Source organism: Phaenicophaeus curvirostris, chromosome 6 (assembly GCF_032191515.1).
Source record: "Phaenicophaeus curvirostris isolate KB17595 chromosome 6, BPBGC_Pcur_1.0, whole genome shotgun sequence".
Taxonomy (NCBI): domain Eukaryota; kingdom Metazoa; phylum Chordata; class Aves; order Cuculiformes; family Cuculidae; genus Phaenicophaeus; species Phaenicophaeus curvirostris.
This window is the reverse complement of record NC_091397.1, coordinates 21,581,028-21,600,362: the sequence shown is the minus strand read 5'-3', so window position 1 is coordinate 21,600,362 and position 19,335 is coordinate 21,581,028. Positions and strand designations below refer to the sequence as shown.

At 35.9% G+C, this 19,335-nt stretch overlaps 1 protein-coding gene across 4 annotated transcripts in view; it reads left to right on the top strand.

Moving 5' to 3' along the window:
* Positions 1–635: 635 nt before the first annotated feature.
* Positions 636–19,335, top strand: part of SLC39A12 (solute carrier family 39 member 12) — a 33,967-nt gene continuing 15,267 nt past the window's right edge. For 2 of the 4 annotated variants that reach the window (XM_069860440.1, XM_069860439.1), the window contains exons 1-7: positions 636–762; positions 1,874–2,226; positions 5,903–6,184; positions 8,630–8,837; positions 11,051–11,253; positions 15,473–15,644; positions 18,310–18,482. In XM_069860440.1, the coding sequence (XP_069716541.1) occupies positions 1,957–2,226; positions 5,903–6,184; positions 8,630–8,837; positions 11,051–11,253; positions 15,473–15,644; positions 18,310–18,482 (1,308 nt within the window). In that variant the 5' untranslated portion in view covers positions 636–762; positions 1,874–1,956. Of the gene's footprint in view, positions 763–1,871; positions 2,227–5,902; positions 6,185–8,629; positions 8,838–11,050; positions 11,254–15,472; positions 15,645–18,309; positions 18,483–19,335 lie in introns of those variants that run through there. The other 2 variants (XM_069860441.1, XM_069860442.1) reach the window with 2 other exon arrangements.

The window sequence follows — 19,335 nt, the reverse complement described above, 5'->3', positions numbered from 1 at the left end:
CCTGTCTCTGTGGAAATTTGTCAGTCATGACAGTTTTCACTGACTTCCAGTGCAATAATATTGTAATAGCCTAGGGAAGTAAATGTCAACTTTGTAATGGCATCTGTCTGGAAAACCTGAGTGGGTGGAATTTTATTTTTTTTTTCCACCAGAGTCTGAGCTACCCCAGCTTTTTTGACCGGTGCAAATGAGGCATGGAATGAGTGGAGATTAACGAGTTTGTTCTCTATGGACAGTGTTTCCCTAAGAAAAATACCATTTTTCTGTGAAGGTGTTTGAAAAGATCTCTATTTCTATTCTGTTCTCATATTTGCTAAAAGAAGTAAGGTTTTGATGAAGAAAAGAAATTCAGGTTTCTTATAAACTCATCAGATAATGTAGGGATGTAGAGAAGAGTTAGAGTGCTTGCATGTGTTATCCATCCTAATTAAATACATTCAATAGATTTTACACATCTTGCACTGCTAAAATAGACTGCTTACATAAAATAAATGCTAAAATATGTGAAATATATTCTATAATATGATGCTTAGAACTTGCCAAGATCATGTACTAATTCCTATCCACCTTCATTGCTACCTTAAGAGCAGCTCTCTCCATAGCAACTGAAAACTTTTCAAGGCAGCAATAAACTAATCCTCTCCAGCTTCCAGAGCACCATCAAGGAATTTTAAAAACATTGGACTTCCAGCACCTAAATACTTCTGAGGATTCAGAAGGCCACAAAGCTAGATACACAGGCATTGTTTTTTCTTTCAGAAGGTAAGAAAATAATGTTTAGAAATAAGTGCATCCTTGTAACAATGCTCCTAACTGCTAACAGTAAAACATAGCTGAGTACCAAAAGATTTCCTAACATCTAAAATCATATTAGCCTTTAACCGAGTGAATGCAAATTTGAATTCAGCAGTTCTGTTTTTCATTTTAAATACTTTGCTAGCAGATTTTCCTTTAAAATAAAACTCACATATCATATTGCATTTAAAAGAAGCTGAAGTTATGTGTGGCTGTTAAACACGTGCATTATCATCTGAAAATATATGTCACTGCCAACATCTGCCCATCATTAAAATGCAAACCTCTTTGTGTAAAACAGAAGTGAAACTTTTATATGTTTCTTACACTTTGATATTGAGATAGATTATTGTTATACCAAAGGCAATAGTGCATTAGGAAGGGTAGTGACAGAGCAGATTTACAGTACAAAATGTCTTATGCATCTAGAGTTAACAAGTTAACTGTTGGTTCTGGTGTGTTTGTCTTGTTTATTCACTGAGTTCTGTGAATGAAATGATTACCTCAGTTTTGTAATTCTTTTGCCTGATTATAAAATATCACTGACTTTTAAGTACATCCTGTTCAATCTTGTTTCTTGTTGTACAACTGGAGTTCAGTAACATTGATAAAGTGTTTTGAAGATAAAACCTGCTCTATATCATTGCCATGTAATATAATTAATGCACATTCACATCAGAGCTAGACTAGTAATCTTTATTTATAGTTATTTTTACTGCTAAAAACCTGTTTCATAGTGGACTGAAAGTGAAAGCTATGTTATTTTTCTGCTCTTACTGAAGAGGATTATTATTCAATGCAATAACATAACACTAAAATGAAAACCATACACTTTACTTTTATGAGGAGGGAAGGGCGCTTTGAGTCAACCGCTTGTTGGTAATTCTACAGAAGTTTTAAGGCCATGGTTGCCTCAGTTTCCTGCTGTTCTGGGCTGTAAAGCCCTTACAGGCTCCCTGTTGTTCGAAAACAGCTTGTCACTGCAAATCAGCTTAGCTGACCAATTAATAAATCCTTTCAAACATATTGCATTCACACTAATTAAAGGGTTGGGGTTTTTTTCCCCTTTACCATTCAGATTCCTCAGGTTTCAAGTTTAAGCTGTGAAGTGCAAACAACAATCCAACATTCAGTGCAGATCACACACTGCAGGAAGAGGAGATGTGTTTTCTGACCAAGCATCCAGCTCTTGGGGTGGTATGTTCTGCTTTCATGTACAGCGTGCTCATTGCTGAAGGACAGCTTGGGGAAGAGCGTGGGCAGGATGGCAGCTATGCTCCCAGCCGAGGCTATCTGATGGAAACTTTACGCGTTCTTTCAGCTGACAACACTGAGCTCCACACGAACCACTCACGAGAACTGGTCAAAATGTTACTGGAGAGAGCTGAGTGCCCACAGCGGATTAATGGCACGCAAGAGGATTGTAATCTGGTTAGTGCTTCAATTAATGAGGGATATCTTTACAGGATCGTCAGTGAGTTCTAAAATTATTTATTAGAGTTATACTCTACTGATTACAAAACCTAAACCTGTAAAGGTCTTGTTATTGCAGAAAAAAAATGTCCCTGCTTTAATATTTTCATTCTGATTAATTAATATTTATAGTCTGAGCTCATGAAGAGGTCTTCCAAATATGACAGATATTCCTTAAAATGCCATGCTTAAGTTGCATAAAAATAATAATTTTCATTTAAAAGATTTTTCTGCTTTACCCTAATCTAACTATAAAAGCATGAGCTTGAATCTGGGACACACAGGATTTCCACTGTTGGAAGACATAGGTAAAAACTGAGACCAGTTCTGCCACTTTTTTTTGTTTTGAATTTTAATTCATAAAAATTAAATACAGATAGATTTGACTCATATTTATGTGCCACTTCACTGAAATATTAAAGATTTAGGGGAGGGGTTTGGTGAGCAGTTCAGCTCAAGGAAAATAAAAGGCAGAACAACAAATCTTACAAATCCAAATTGGAACTGGAAATAGTCCAAGGTACAGCTTCACAGAAGGTTTTATTGTCTAGCTCAGTTGAGACTTTTTTTCAGAACTGATTCCTGATTTGAAAAAAAAAGAAGGAAGTGTAATAAAATCATAGGTTCTGATAGGATGGAGACAGTAATAAGTAAGAAATCTAGCTGAAATGGGCTACAAAGGACTTGGTCAGTCTTGACCTTGACTAACATTATCACAGCTCTGGCATTGTTCAAACATCCACATACAGCAGGGTCACTTTATATTAGAATTATGAGAATGGCATGAAGGTGAAAAGTTTCACGATATACTTTTCTTGGCAGTCCTCCTGTGCAGTAAACAACTACTCATTTAATTGGCTCTTTCTGCAAATGCTCCCATTTTTCACATGGGCCCCAATATGATATTTCATGCATAGATAATGTAGGTATTCCCTGTTCTGTTGTTCCCTAAATGGGCAATTTTGTATAAAGGACATTGTGCAGTTTCTTTCTTTGTGCATGTGGACAGTGAATATGTACCAGATACGGACCCGGATCAAAAGCTGAGAATGCATTAAACAGTGATTGCTATATAGTCCTCCCAGACTTCACAAAACAGGGATCTAGGACTTCTTGTTCTCCCTCTTTGTTTTGCTTCTCTGGACTACCGTATTTTTTCGTGTATTTGTGATGTATTTGTGGAGAGCATGCCCACTGTGTACTTGGATGGGAGAAGTGAAACTTAGCTGGGGGTTACTTTGCTCAGGACTTCCACTCTATTTAGTCTTCATCTTGGAAATTTTCTGTGAGAAGAATTTGAATTCACTGTTTCCAGTACTTCTCAGTGTTGGCTGTGTCAGTAGAACTGCACACATCCTGCACTGCCAGTGCTACGTGAACACAGTTGTCTATAGAAAATCCATGAGAGAAAGCCAGCATCTTCAGCCACATGCAGCCCCTGTGGCACTGTGCTGAAATCTTGCAAGATGACTTAGCAAGCTTTGGTAAACCAAGATAGCAAAAAACTATCCTTCAAGATTTTCAAGATTTGAAACAGAATGCCCCATCTTAGCTTGGTATTTTCTTTTGCATACTTGTTGGGAATAATTAATTGATTGCAGACTCAACTTTCCCTTCTAAAACCAGAATTCCATTCACACCACATGACTTTATTTTCAGATTTTTTTTTTTTTAAATTTTTTATTATTTCTCCAATGAGCATTTTAAAGTAGTGAAGTTTAGCACTTCTTTTTAGATTCTTTTTTGGTTTATTGTTACATATGGACCCCAAGACTCCAGGCAGGGGCTAACAGCTATTGAATGATACCTGACACTTCTTTATCTCCTAAGCACACAGAAGTCATACATTTCTTGCAGTGGTGAGATAATTTTTTATAACTTTTGGCCTCTTAAATAAAAGAAACTCAGGTTTTAGTACACAGGTTCAAAGTTTTTTAAAGCAAATAAGCATTTCTAAACCAAAGACATGCAGATGTTTATTCCTGTAAAATATTAATAACAGCACAATAACCAGCAGTGAACCAATTTATATGCTCTTGATACCTCCTCAAGGGTCACTCTCTATGGGCGACCCATATGTTATGGAGTATCTCATAAAATCCAGCTGTTTCTTCCAGTTAGCAGTTTCCTTTTCAGTCAATCTCCTTGCAAGAGCAAATAACAGCCTCCCTGGTTTCAATTTATTTTCATGGGTTTTGAAATACTGTAAAAGTCTTTGGGACAGAAAACAGAATAGCCATAACTCTCCTAGCTCAAATACTAATCTCAGGGACATGCATTAGAAAAATTAAGAATTATAGATCTCCACAGAAAATGTAGACAGGACACAGTGTATCATTGTATAATCTAGTTTATTTAGGAGTATAAATACTTAATGTGGCAATTACCACCTACCGTTCTCTTTTTTTTTTTTAGACTGAGTATTGAGAATTTTTCATTAGAGATATTTCTATTAAAATGTTGCAGCCCTCTCAGTTCTTCCAACAAACATTACCTTCTGAACAAAATATATGCTTTAAATTTTACTTATCCTCTATGTAGAAAAATGAGCTAACCTGCAAGGTAAGCCACACTGACCAACACATCATGCCTGTGGCCATTTAAGATTTAATCTCACAAAATAGGTTCTGTCTGGGTTCATGGATTTATTAAAGTGCAGTTTTGATCCTCCAATAGCACCTTCATGTGCTGTAGTTTCTCCTCTGAAATGCGCAGTCTGTCTGCTCTACCCTAACAGCTGAGATTAGCTTACATGCTTGCAATGTGCTTGGAAAGGAGCCAGTTGGAAAAAAACAGCTACCCAACAAATGACAACAGTTACAAGATCTCTTCAAGAAAGATTCTTTGTTCTGGAATTCGTTATCTTATTTCCCGTAGCCTGACACAGAACTCTATAAGTTTTCTAGTCTAACTCTAAAGACTAACTTTTGCTTGAGCTAGCAAAATTTTCTGGAAAATGTGTTTGTATCAAGAAAAATTGAGGGGTTTTATATATATATACACATATATATGTATTAAAAAATTTGTGCTCAGATAGAGAGCTGATACCGAATGAGTATATCATTTTATTTCCTCTTGAAATGCATTTGGAAGACTAAATGGTGTTGAGACCTTGTACTGGCTCTGAACTGGACCAAATTGTTAGAGTTAACAGAATTCATTGAGAAAAAATAAAACTAGCTGTATGATTGCAAGGTCAATTAAGTCTTCTAACAGTGCATTGAGTATGATATAACTTCTATTTACACACCCTGAATTAACTACACACAGGTGAAAATATGAATAGCCTTAGCCTAAGCAGAAATATAATCTGTTGAGGCCAGTGGAAGACTATCAATTCTCTACAATAATTGATCATAGTTAGTCCTGGTTTTTAGTAAATCTTAAATCTGTTGGGTATTTGAGATTTCTCAAAACCAGAAGGGGCTTCAGAAAAAAAACACAATGTGATCTTGCATCCATAGAACTACGAAGAATTTCCTGCACCCTTCACCTGCCATTCCATCAGCGTGCATTTGTGTAGGCTTAAGTTCAATCATTTAAATATAAGACTATTCTCTCTAATTGTATTTGCAGATGATGATCAGTGTGTTAAGTGAGTTGAATTTACTTTTATTTTTATTTTTTTTCACAGTGCCTTGAACCAGATGCTTTATTACTAATAAGTGGTGGGGATTTAGAAGACCATCTCAGTGAAGAAGTATTTGAGAGAATTTCTCTTATTCTTCTTTACTACATTCTTCATCATAGAGATGCATGTTCTTCAGAACTCAGCTTGCATAATAAGGATTATAAATTTTATCTCCAGAGTATGCTCAGTTTAAGAGATGATGAAGACCACTATTATTTTTCACGGAATGAAACTGAAGATATTTTGGCTGCAGTAAGGCAACACTTTAAAACTTCTGAAACCCAGGTAAAGAAAACATAAGGAAAAATAACTTTGTATTAATTACCAGTAATAGCCTTTAAGATAGTTCAGACATTGTGTCATTATCATGGTCCTCCAGAACAGTGGTAAATAATGGTGTGAGAGCACAGGCTGAACACTGATGTTTTGTTGTACGTGTTATTTAATCCTAATCGCCTTCTTGACTTGCTTATGACATGTGCTAGCTAGCACTTCCATAAAATTCACTGAGACTTGATAGGGGAGAGAGCATATATTAGGGACCATTCCCAGAAGGTATTTTACATGCAGTTATCCTGCTTAGGCCAAATGGAAAAGGGCATAGTAGTGCAGATGCAAGAAATTGTGCTTTGCTTCAAGAACAGAAAGTGCTTTCTTATCTCTTCCATTTATTAGTATACATATACTAGGAAAGATTGTATTTAAATGAACAGCTCCAAAGCTGATCCACCTGTATAGCAGGAGTGATGAATCATTTCAACATGACTGGATATTTGACAGGCCCTGCACTTCCATGTCCATCCAAAGCAGATTAGGATAAGGCATCTCTTCAAAGATATGATGGCTGCCTTCATCTGGGACACATATATTTGTGAATAATTATCTACCAGCATGAATACACATTGTAGAAATATTGATACAGATAGGCTTAACTTTAAAGTTAAAGAAAACCCAAAATCATATTGAGTATATTCAGTAATAAAGTAAGAAACATACAGCTGGTTTTCTCACCAGTGTTTATTATTCCTTATTTTAAGTAGTGTCTACAAAATATTAGAATCATATTCTAGAGTTCACAGTCCAAAGAAAACTGTTTTCCTTATAATGGCCATTAAAATAAGATTTTGCCCAATTAGATAACATATAGAGTACTGGTTGACCTGCTATGAGAAGCCCCTTAGATCTGTTCATAATATGCAGTTAAATTCTATTTATTGCAACATTTGAATTTGCCCTTTTCTTCTTCATTACCAGACTGTAGTAGTTTCCTATTCAAACAGAAGATGGTTAGGAGTCCTGGCTGTGCAGCAGAATGCTGAGGGCCTCCAGTTCCTCTTTCTGTGTTCTTTGTGCAATTGTTCCCCATCATAAATTATTCATTGACCAGCACTTTTGGTTCTGAGTCTTGGTGAACGTGCTGATTTCCAAGAACTCCAATGGTATCTGGGCAACTGTAAAGAGGCATTGGTGGGTATTTGGCATGTCAGGATAGAATAACAATCCATTAAGTGCTTTACTGTGCAGTTTGTTTGTTTATGCTGGCAGCATAATCAGTTGTCAAGCCTGGTCAGTAACTAAGACTTCTCTGCTCACTGACATGAAGGAAAAAAGGTTATTTTTCTGGAAGGTATTCCAGATATTATAGACTATCTAATGCTTAGAATCACAACACTTGAGTTATGAAAAAGGCCCAACGATGCAGCATAATAATAGAAGAGTAGCATTTTTAGTTGCTCTTTATATGTTTTTATTTTACAGAAAATATCCTCTTCCCAGTGACAGTGGCTATTATTTCAAATGAGGGGTGAAATTTTGGGTTGTGGAAATGTATATGTGTCATAGATGGATGGGAAAAGAATGTCAGCCTCCTCTCTACAATGTTTAAGGCACATATACATAGAGAAATGAGTATGTGTAAAATAAGGTATTACCGTACTGGCTCTTCTAGATGAGTTTTCAATTTAGTTAATAAGGGTTAGAGACAAATAAAGAAGTTCTGCCAAGTTTTCCTGTTTCCCTCAAACTCCAACTGTTTGCATTGAAAATAAGCAAAGTAGGCAGAAATGGAAGAAAACAGGGACAAGGTACCAGGTAACAGAGATCTGTACTCTGCTACCTCACTTCAGACCTATACACAGCCACACACATAGGTGTACCTGGCTGTCTGCTGCTTCTGTTTGGTTACCTACCAAGGAAGCTACCCTTTATCTGCAGAATTATGTTTCCATATTGTCCTCTGATAACTGCCCTGTAACAAATTATCAATTCCATTTAATAGAGAGAGAACTAAAATCACTAAGAGAATTATTTCTGAAGTTTAAGATAGAGTTAAAATCTGTATTATTTGAGTCAATTTCTTGTGCCTTAACAAAATTTACTCCCTTTCCTGTCACTTCCTGGAAGTAAATGTAAATGTAATTGAGGAGGACACAGGAATGATAGAAACAGCATGACAATAACACTGAGCAAAAATAACCTGAATGAAGGGCTATAGTTCTTCCCTGTCAGATACTGAGTAAAATTTCAGGCTTTTTTATTCTCTGCCTATCCTCCTAGAATGTCCTCTATTTCATATTTGCCATCCTGCTGTCAATTACAACTTTAATCTTGGAATTTTTTTCTACTCTTGCTGTCTGTAGAAGTGTTTTCTCTAGTTTCTCCTCCTGTCACTCTGATTATCTAAACAGAGGTGACCAGGGCTGTCTTCATGCTGCTTTCTCCTGATTTCAGTGTGTTGATGTGAGTGCTCTGGAGAAAAATGCTGATATAATGGACAGAGATGGTGCTGATGAAAATACTCTTCCACGCCTGGCTGCTTTAATCATTACTCTGGCTCTCAAAGGAGTCTGTATGGGGAAAGCAAGTTTGCCCTCCCCAGATTTCTTTATAAAATATATTTTCAATTCTCTAAACAGTACCACTGAGCTCCAAGTGACAGGTAAGCTATTTATTTGTCTCTAGTCGCCTTTTGTAACACGTTTGATGTATATTATCTTTAAATGCCTAAATGACCTTGTCCAGTTAATTTTAGATTTTGAAATGCCATTTTATATTAGAGCTGTTAAGTAATCTCTTTTAAATTTAAAAACAAAGTTTGAAAAATCAACTTGTTATTTTGAAAATTATCTGAGAAATATAAAACAAATTGTGACTATGGTTATTAAATAGGTACTGTCACGTTAATTTATGACTTAATTGCTCAGGACAGCCTGGACTACCCAAGAGAGCTCTGAAAGAAGCACTCTAGCTGTGAGGGCAGAGTTCACTGGGGCCTCAGTTGCCTTGCTTCTTTATGCAGATCTTGATACATTGTAAGAGTCATTTAGGGGTAGGCGGGATAATTCATGTACAGTAGCAACATTAGACACCTTAGTCACTCACACCTCAGTGTAGACATCTCCCCAGAAGAGATGAAATAGACAGAAGCCGCTCTGTTTTGACCAAATTCTCTCTAATATCTGCCCGGTGTACCTGAAAACATCTTTATGGTTCATGCTTCCCTACTCACCTTCTGATCTTAGTACTCGGTCAATGAGTCTGGATATGCAAAGTTAATTTTCTTCTGGAGCTCTGTTGCTAGATATATCAGAAAAGCTACTTAACTATGAATAAATAGAAGTGTAGGAAAGTTCTAGGTGGTCCAAAAATAGAAAACACCTGTCTTGGGGTTTGAGCAACTGCTGTTTAGTTCTGTAAAAGATTCTGCATGCTTAGCAGTTTAAGAAGGTAAACCATCAGCTCAGGGGCTACTATGGATTTAGAAGGTTATTGTAAGACATCTACTTCTCTTTATGTGTGGCAACTGCTAATACCAACAGCTTTCAAAGCACTTTTAGAAATTAAATTAAGTATAGGTTAAAACATCTTAAGAAGTTGAATTAAGCAGAGTTAAAAACATTTTAACCACTCTGAAGTTACATAGAGGTACATTGGATCACAAAATAAAAAACCAAAATCCTCAGCCCTAAACCTGGACTCCTAGACTGTACTTGCATAAACTGGTTTTGCAGTAAAATCCTTCCTTTATTGCCAAGCCAGATCATCTGAAATAATTGACTTAAAAGAATGGAAGGAGCCATCTGGGTGCAGTGCCACTAAATAGCTATATATGGTGAAATCCAGGCCCCAGTGAAGACAACAGCAAAACTTTATGACTGGCGGAGTTAGGGCATCATTTGGAGAAACAAAAAAGTATTCTTAAAAAGTTTGTTACAGTGCAAGTCAATTTTAAGCCGAAGCTAATTAAGTTGCCCCTTTAAATTTATGTAAATTCTTAATAGTAGCTATAGGAAAGAGCAAGGAACTGGCAGCATGCAAAAAAAGGAAAATTAGAGTTCACTACATTTAGAAAAAATACCTAGCTTCAGCTCCATTCAGATCTCTTTGCTCAAGACAAAGAAAGTAGACAAACATCTTATCACAAGCCTTTTTTTATGTCATTTGTTTTTTTCTGAATAACAACATTACCAAAATAAAGAATTATCATATGGAAACATTCTTAATCTCATTCATCCAAATTCCTTTGAAATTAGTTTGTGGACTGCCTTTGTTCCCAACAGACAAACTCAAACTTACCAAAACTATGGCTTCATCTTGAAAATGCAGGAGTGAAGAAAGGTGACAAATAAGACAGATAGGGTAGAGCATGCCCCCTGATATAACAAAGCATGTCATCAGCAGGCACACCCATTACACTCAAATTATGTCATACCATACCACCCCTGTACTGTTTGGATTAGAAGTCCTGGCTCCCTCCTTCTTACTTCAAGACTGCAAAGGTGCATGCCTCCAGATTAGCAATTTAATTAAAGGAGAGAGAAAATCCAGTGCCCTGTGTTCTGCTTCTGAGGTGTGAAGGACAGCAGAGCATCCTGAAGATTGCTTTTAGGATACCTTATAAAGAAAGCATCCATCCTCCTGGTCTTTCTGGACTATTCAAAGACTTGGCTGTGGCAACTTGAAAATTTGAAGAATGGTGAAGCTATTTAGCAGCGATTTGTGGATAACTTAGACAGAGATCAAAAACTGAATGGAAGATGCATAACTTTTCAGTCATGAAAATAACAAAATGTTAACAATTACCTTTGGTTTAATGTTTTTAAATGTGTATTTTTCCCATGGTAACATATCTATTTTCTAATGAATTACTAGAAATAGAACAACTACTAAACATGCTTACAGCCAAAAAGACCTGCACTGTAAATGGACAACTCCACAGTCACAAAAGAAGACATTATAGTATGGCAAGCAGAGATATTGGAAACAGAAATATTCGAGTCAAAGGAAATCATACAAAAGGAGACTACCTACAACGTTATTTTGAAGATCATGAAGGGAACACAGATTGGGACCAGGTTAATTTGTTTTTATGTTATTACATAAAACATATTGTTTATGTTATTGTTATTGGTTATGTTATTGGTCACCGAATTTCAGTGATGAAAGTTCAAATCACTTTGCAAAAACTGCATTTTTTTTGAACTAGAATTTATTAATTTCATAAATTCATGTAGATACTGATAAAAATATATTTTTGTATAGTTATTTTTGTTCGAGTATTTATTGGGGGAAGAATTTTATTAATGTTGAATGTGAGATTACAGTAGCTAGGGAATGCTAGCTACTGTACACTAATGTTTCTATGTAAGCAGTTTTTAAAAGGCTCCTGTAAACTGAAAACTGGGCATATCCAGGCATTCTTAACAGCCATCCCATCTATTGAGTCCAGAATTATTCTTTAGAGAGTATAGAGTCTGTAAGACAGAACTTTAATTACTATCCAGTACCTTTTTTAAGAGCTTTGAAGGACAGTGGTTCATTGGAGGTGATTTTATCCTTATTCTAAAGATTTAAAAATAAATAAATTGTGTTTATATCAATGATTAAAATGGTAACTGACTTCCATCCTTTAGACTGGAAGACATTCCTTAGGAAAAAAAAAGGAGATTCCAAGTATATACTTTCTATACTTCTTTTTGACATATAAGTTTTAACTATATCCTTCAAAGAATATGTTTCTATTGTTTTCAGTTTTTTACAATTGAAGTTAACTCAAAGGCAATATTTTGTCTCAATTTAGGAGAATAAGAGATGTGCAATTGACTTCTGATGTGTGGTCATTTTATGCTGTGGAACTGAGATGAATGGCATCTGGTTAAATGCCACTCTGATATTTATCTCTGTAATTTTGCTGCATTTGGAATACATACTCCATCAGTATGTATATTTCCTTCCAACTGACCACAGAATCATTTCGATCAGCAGTATGAGGCATTTAATATGAGGCATTTAATAGAGGCTCAAAATAATTTTAAACCAAAGTAATTTTCAATATGTTTCATCTTAATTTTGAATTGTGAAGGACAGAATTTGTAAGATACAGCTTTTGGATTCTTGAACTTCTGAGACTGTCATTAACTCAAAAGATAAGTGTGGAAGGGAGTTATCTGAGGCCTTGGAGTCAAACTGAGAGCCATATATTCTACATAGACAAAAAAAACCTCACAAAGAGACATTTGGAGAGGAGATAATTGCTCTTCTGTATTAATTTCTAGTTTGCTGGGCTTATTCCATTCCTCTCCTTTCTGGTGATGTCTATTTTCTTTGATATATCATTCCATTAGAAGGCTTTGTGTTTCAGTGTTGTGTTGCTAATTTTGTCTCCTGCTTTTTGCACTTATCTATGATGGCCATTGTGCTCCATTAGTAACAGATGCTGTTACATATGAGGCACTGACTTGTATATGGCTTTTGTTTGCTAACTACATCAAGATCTGTGAGTGGATTTTTTAGAGAGAATGAAACAATATCACAGTGAAAAGATTACTGCTTTCTTTTTAAATCATCGTCTCAATGATTTAAAAAATGCATCTAAAACAAGTAAGTAGTAGATGATCTAATAAAAGCAATAGTATTAATTCCTTTAAACTATGTCACAATATGTATGTCTTCATTTATTATTCCTCAATAAAGAAATCTGGATTTGGAAATCCAAATCATCCATCCACCCATCTGTCCGTCCGTCCGTCCGTCCATCCATCCATCCATCCATCCATCCATCCATTCATCCAGTTTTTAATATCAGAATATGCAAACTTGATTTACTTGTTTCTTCAGTATCATTCTCCAAAAGTACACACATAGTTGGTTTACTAATGGAGCCTTATTCTTATGCCTCCCTATGTGAAAAAGCTTAAAAGCTAGGCCTTGCAACAGGAAAAGGTGCAGGTCCTCATGCCTCAAGACTCACAAGAACATTTTAATAAATAAGCATTAAGAATTATTCTTGTTAAGTGTGGGTAGGCATTTTGTTTTCCAGATGAGATCTTGCTTTTTCATTTAAAATTCTTGATAATAACATTTATCTATCATCTATTCTAATAACATTAGAATTTAGGTTCATGGTAATTCTGAACCTCATCTTGTCTATCCTACTTCTCAAAACAGGGCTAACATCAAAGTCAGATCAAGTTTCACAGGACCACATCCAGCTGAATTCTGAATGTCTCCAAAAATGGAGATTTCACAGTCTTTCTGGGAAACCAGTGCCAGAGCTTTATTGTCCTCATATTTATAGCTGCAAGTTGGAATTTTCCCTAATGGAACTAATACCTATTGTCTCTCATCCTTTTGCTCTACACTGCTGAGAAGGTTCTCGCTCTATTTTCCCTATAATCCCCATTAGATAGTGAAGACTTAAGGTACCACCCAACACTTTTCTTCTCCATACTAAACAAACCCAGATCCCTCAGCCTGTCCCTGTACATGACATGCTACAGTTTCCTAGATGTCTTAGTGACCTTCTTGGACTTGCCCCCTTTCTTGTGCTGTTGGTTATCAAGCTGAACATAGTCCAGATGTGGACTCATATATCCTGAGGGAAGGGCAATAACCTTTATCTTTAAACTGCTGCTTATGCTCTTGCTTAAGCAGCCTAGTATGCAGTTAGCCTTCTTTGTCTCAAGGGCACATTGGTAACTGATGTTCAAGTTGTTCGTCAGGATCCCCAGGGCTTTTCGTGTAAAGCTACCTTCCATTCAGTTTTTCCTAGTCTTTATTGATGCATGTGTTTATTCCATTTGAAGCACAATACATTTTTTTATAATGATCTTCATGAAGGTCTTCATGACAAAGCTGTCTTCATGACAGCCCATTTCTTTGGCTTATCGAGATTCCTCTAAATAGCAACCATGCTTACCAATTTGTTGACTATGTGTTCCAGTTGGATTTCATATGTGAATGGGATGTGGTGCACTCTGTTCCATCACTCAGCTCACTGGCGAAAGAACGCTGCTCATAGCCATCCACAAGCCAAACTTCCAGCTTGATATCACTTGTCAGTGTTCCCTGCTTCTAGAGTCTGCAAGAGGCAAACTGAAGGTCATTTCCAATATGGTAGATCCTGAATTGTCTTCATGCTTTTCTGCTCGGAAGCAGAACAGACTAGATCCAGGTGGCAAGATCACCTGTTATCCTGAATAATAAATTTCTCAGTGCTCAGTTCATCGAGCTACAATGCATATTTTACTTTACAAATAGATTTAAAAAGGCATGAAGTTTTGGGGGTTTAATTAGGTTATATAGAAGTAATTATAATTACAAGTTTTTTATTTAGATAGCAGTTTGCTTTCAAAAACACCCCAAGCTTCAGTGATTAGGAAAGGAATATCTATGAATCCCTTGATTCTCAGATGAGGACTAGTTTAAATTACATAATCAAATATTTATTTTTTTAATTGAATCACAACTAATCAGATAAGATAAAAAAAAGAAGATTCTACCTTTAATTAAGAGCATATTTGATCTGGATGACTTCTTTTAAAAAAATTCTTACACTAATTGCCACTAGAACTCTTCTAATGCTAACTGGTCATATTTTCACTAGAATTTTCATCCTGGAGATGAATAACCCATTCCTCTTGAAAATTTTTCAAGATACCAGTGTTACCAAGAAAAGTTCCCTTTTTTTTGAGAAAGATGTTTCTAACAGAACAAAAGGGAGTTGAAATTCTTAAGTACCTTTATTAATGCAATTATTAAATAATCTTTAGACCAAATTTAGACTTTCCAACATCTAGTTTGTTGACCTTAAAGTGATATATGATTGTTAAGAGATTTTAAAAAAACAACTTAGCTCTGTGTCTTACTAAAGACACGGTACAAGGACAAATTCAGTAGTGCTTTGATACAAGCAGTGTCTTACATTATGACAGTATTATTGCTATTAATGCAGTTTTTCATTAATAGCTAAGAATATGATTAATGTTAGCATTAAAATGTTGTTGTTAGCACAGATGATAAGAAAATATTTAAAGATATTATTATATCAGATCCTCAAGATATTAACAAGCTTCAGAAAAATTCTGAAATTTCTGACACATATAATAGTATAATTGAGGGGATGGGGCAAGAATTAGAAGTAGTTGAATTAATTACAGTAATTTAACCACAAAAAAAGTATATGGAAAACAAGTTTTTTCTCCATGGTATTCTTCTAAGATTTCATATTTAACTTCAGCATTAAATGTGGGTATATGCAACTTATTCAGTAACTGTATATACTTTTCTACATAGGTCTGTTTCACTGCCAATGAACTTGTGATGATATTTTTAAAAAATGGTTCTTCCTCCATTTCCAAGGAACACTTCAAGCAAATCAGTCCGGCTATCATTCAGCAGCTATTAAGTTGTTCATGTCAGTTTCCTCAATTCAAGCAGACAAAGCTTCCAGCAACAATTTCGGAAAGTGAGTTAAGTTGTTATCAGTAAAATATTATGAATGTTCAGACAAAGGGCCTTAGGGGCTTAACTTATTTAGACATTTCATTCATTAATAAACTTAAGTCAAAACTCAGTGAGATTTATATACGCTATAATTTATGCACTCCATCATTTCATATCATAAGTTTCAGATAACAGTACTGTATTGAGGAGTGAGGGGATTCAATGACCTCAGTGCTATATTAGAAAGAATTCTACTTCAACGTGTAAGAATTTAAGCTTTATTTTCTTCATTTTTTAGAGGATTACTTGATGAAGGCAGCAGATGATCCATGACAGGTCCTTATTAGTGGACTGCTAGGCAGTAATGACATTTTTTGTGAAATTTCCACTGAGTTTATACTGGAATCATTACATTGCTCTTACTTACAACCTCAAGATTATGTTACCTGGCATTTTATACCATGATGTGGCAAATGCTTGATATAGAAAACTTCTGTGTGAATATTGCTGTTTTTTCATGTTGTGTTATTTTACAGCAGAGAATCTTTGGGGATACTATTGTGGGAAGAAAAACAACCAGAAAACTAGTCATACAGGCAGCAGGACTCGTGTAATAGAACTGGACCAGGAACTGAGCTAGAGTATAATTTGTGTCCAGTTGCAGTTGTAGCCCTCACATGCCACTGCTTCCAGGCATTTCTACCCTACCTGTACTTCTCCTGCAACCAATCCCTAGTCCACCCTACCAAAAAAATTCTGAATCTGATCTGACCTAAGAACTTCTTAATGTTTCCTGGTTTTACTTTTACTTTAAACCAGCAATGGCTGGGAATTGGTTACAAACGTAAGGGTCCTGAAGGGAGCATTAATTTCTGCTTGGGGAATCAGGAGCTGTGAATGAGCAAAAAGGAATGGGCATCTAACCATAATCACTTGCATCTAGAGCAGCACTTTTGGGCCATAAATCAATGTCTTCAATACCTTTACACTAGTATCTACGTGACCAGATCTTTTAGAAATTAGTAAACTTTCCCCAGATCCTACTGGCCAAAGATTCTTATGGAACAGCACTTTCCATCTCCAAGTTCTGTCTCCAAATTCTGTCTGTACTTTAACCCACGGATGTTAAGCAGCTTGTGGGAATGAGCTGAGCTCTCAGTCAATTGTGCAAAGATTAACTGAACTATGTGTGTGAATTGAAAAAAAAATGTTAAACAAGGGAATGGAAGGATACTCATGGATATCCCGAAGAATGGTTATGGGAGAAAGAAACTTACAGAATAGGAGAAATCATTAAAGCTCCCCAGAAGGCAGTGGTCTTTCTTTCTTATGTTATCTCTTGTCTCATCTCTCTTGCTTTTATCTTTTCTGTGCTACACGGATATGCCTATTTTTCAGATGGGGAATCAAGGGACAAAGAAAGAAAGGAATTTACCCAGGTCATATACAAAGTTCATGGCAAATTCACAGATGAATGAAATTCTCCCGAGTCCAAGGCCATCAGCCTAATCAATGACATTTTAGTGATCTCATAAAGGTGAGAGATCTGCATAGATGAGAAAAGCTGAACTATCCAAACAGAATGGAATTAATAAAAGCCCTTTCTGCAGCCCTTTTGCTGTGCTTTTTGGCAACTGAAGGTTTCCATGACCACAGGGACATTTCTGCTAGCTTGAGAAAGACAAAGGAGTACATGTTTGACCTTTGTGTGACCCAGTGACTGGTGCATAGGCTCATTAATTTTATTCTCAGTTCTGCTTTACTGAAAAGCTGTGCTACTTTGGCCAAGTCACCGAGGCCTAACTTTTGATAAGTGTCTACTATACTCTTGTATTTGGATGTGCAGTCTGTGACATTTACTGTCTGATTTTATGAGGTGCTGAGCACTTGCAGTGCTATTAAAGCGTGAAACATTAAGTAACACTTTAGAATATTTTGGCATTTGTTCCTTTGTGTCTGTTTGTCATCAGTGCTCTACCTCCATCATAATACTTTCATATAGATTAATTTTGTTGTGCAAAAGGTTAGAAATATGAGCAGCATTTAAGCTTAAAGAATTGTAAGAGTAACCTTCCAAAAATCCCAGTAACCTGGGAAAAATAGGCTGGTGGTCCTGATGTACTAACAAAAGGAGCTTATATCCACATCACATTTGTAAACATAATTTGGACCAAAAGTTTATGTTTAGAATATCAATTAGATACCTACATTCATCTGAGGTCTTAGGCCTTGGTTTGTTTATTGAATATGATTTAGTTAATAATTAAGTGTTGACTGTAAAGACATACTGGCGTGGCATGTGAGGACATAGAATAACAAGCATAAATCTACTAAGAAAGGAAACAATTGTAGGCCAGCATTCACTGTGCTGCTCTGAGCATCTCCAATCTGTACAGTCACAGTCTGTTTAGCTCTTTAAGGTCTGAAATTTGGAAGCATTTGACTGTATTACCTGTAAAGCCTGAAAAAATGGATGTTTTTTAGGCTTCCAATTCTTTCATCTGTATCACACATGACTGAAAACATCTATGTGGCACAATGAATCACTTCTCCATGTGTTTGTGCACAGAGATGTCAAAACATAACCTCAAAACTAAATATAAATACAAATTAAATGCTCAAACACAAATACAAATAAGGAATTATTAAAGCTACCTCTGTTTTGTTTCATTTGTTTTTCCCTACAGAATATGGTTACAGCACTGTTGCTGTTTTGCTTATTACTATTGGATCTATGTTTGGTACAACCCTTATTTTATTTAACTCCTGTCAAGAAATCTACACACTCATTTTACAGCTGTTTGTTGGTTTGGCTGTTGGGACACTTTCTGGAGATGCATTGCTACACCTTATTCCTCAGGTAGGTAATACACATTTTCATGTTTTTAAAATTCTAATAGATATGTGTGCACTCACACATTCAAAGAAAAGTTTCATTTCAACCTGGCTAATGCTCGTCTCTTTAAAATTAAGCTTCCCATGAAATCTGTGGGCCGACTACTCAGCATTCCAGTTAACACTTGCACTTTGTAGTTGAGAGATATCCCAAGCAGTAAGAAGCAGAAATCAACACATGATTAATTCGGAGAAAACAAGTTTCCTGTTTTCACAAAAGCTTTTCCGAAAATCCACAAGTCCTGTGCAAGCCAGTTTCTAGATGGGTATTCTTTAATGAGGCAGATTCTGTAACACGTTTTAGGAGAAATTGTTCAAACGTTGAACAAGGCATCCACAGTCTCCTCCACACATTGTTTCTGAGAATCAGGGCAATTAGCCTAATTAATCCTGCTGCTTTGAACTGTAATAGAATTAATGATTTTTTCCTAAACTAATGAAATAATATTTAAGGATAGGTTAGTGTATGAAACAGAAGCAAATTTTCCATTGTGTGTTCATTTATTTTTGACTGAGTCTCCTCTCATATGATATGACTTTTCTGAGTAGACTACAACTGGTCATTGAATGAGAGCGTGACACCATCACTTGAGTTTCTGGTCAAAATGTTCTTCATGTTAAATACATCATTTCTAGAAGAACTGGGAGATTGGTTTAAGGAAGGCAGTTGTCAGTGAATGGTAGACAAATGTGTTTCTTTAAGAAACACCTTTTGAATGTGAAAGTATTCTCCTTCACCAGTTTTAAGTGACGTATCGAGTTGCTTTCAGAGCAAAGGAGGGCTACCATGGTGCACCACTGGGGAAAAAAATGGAAGC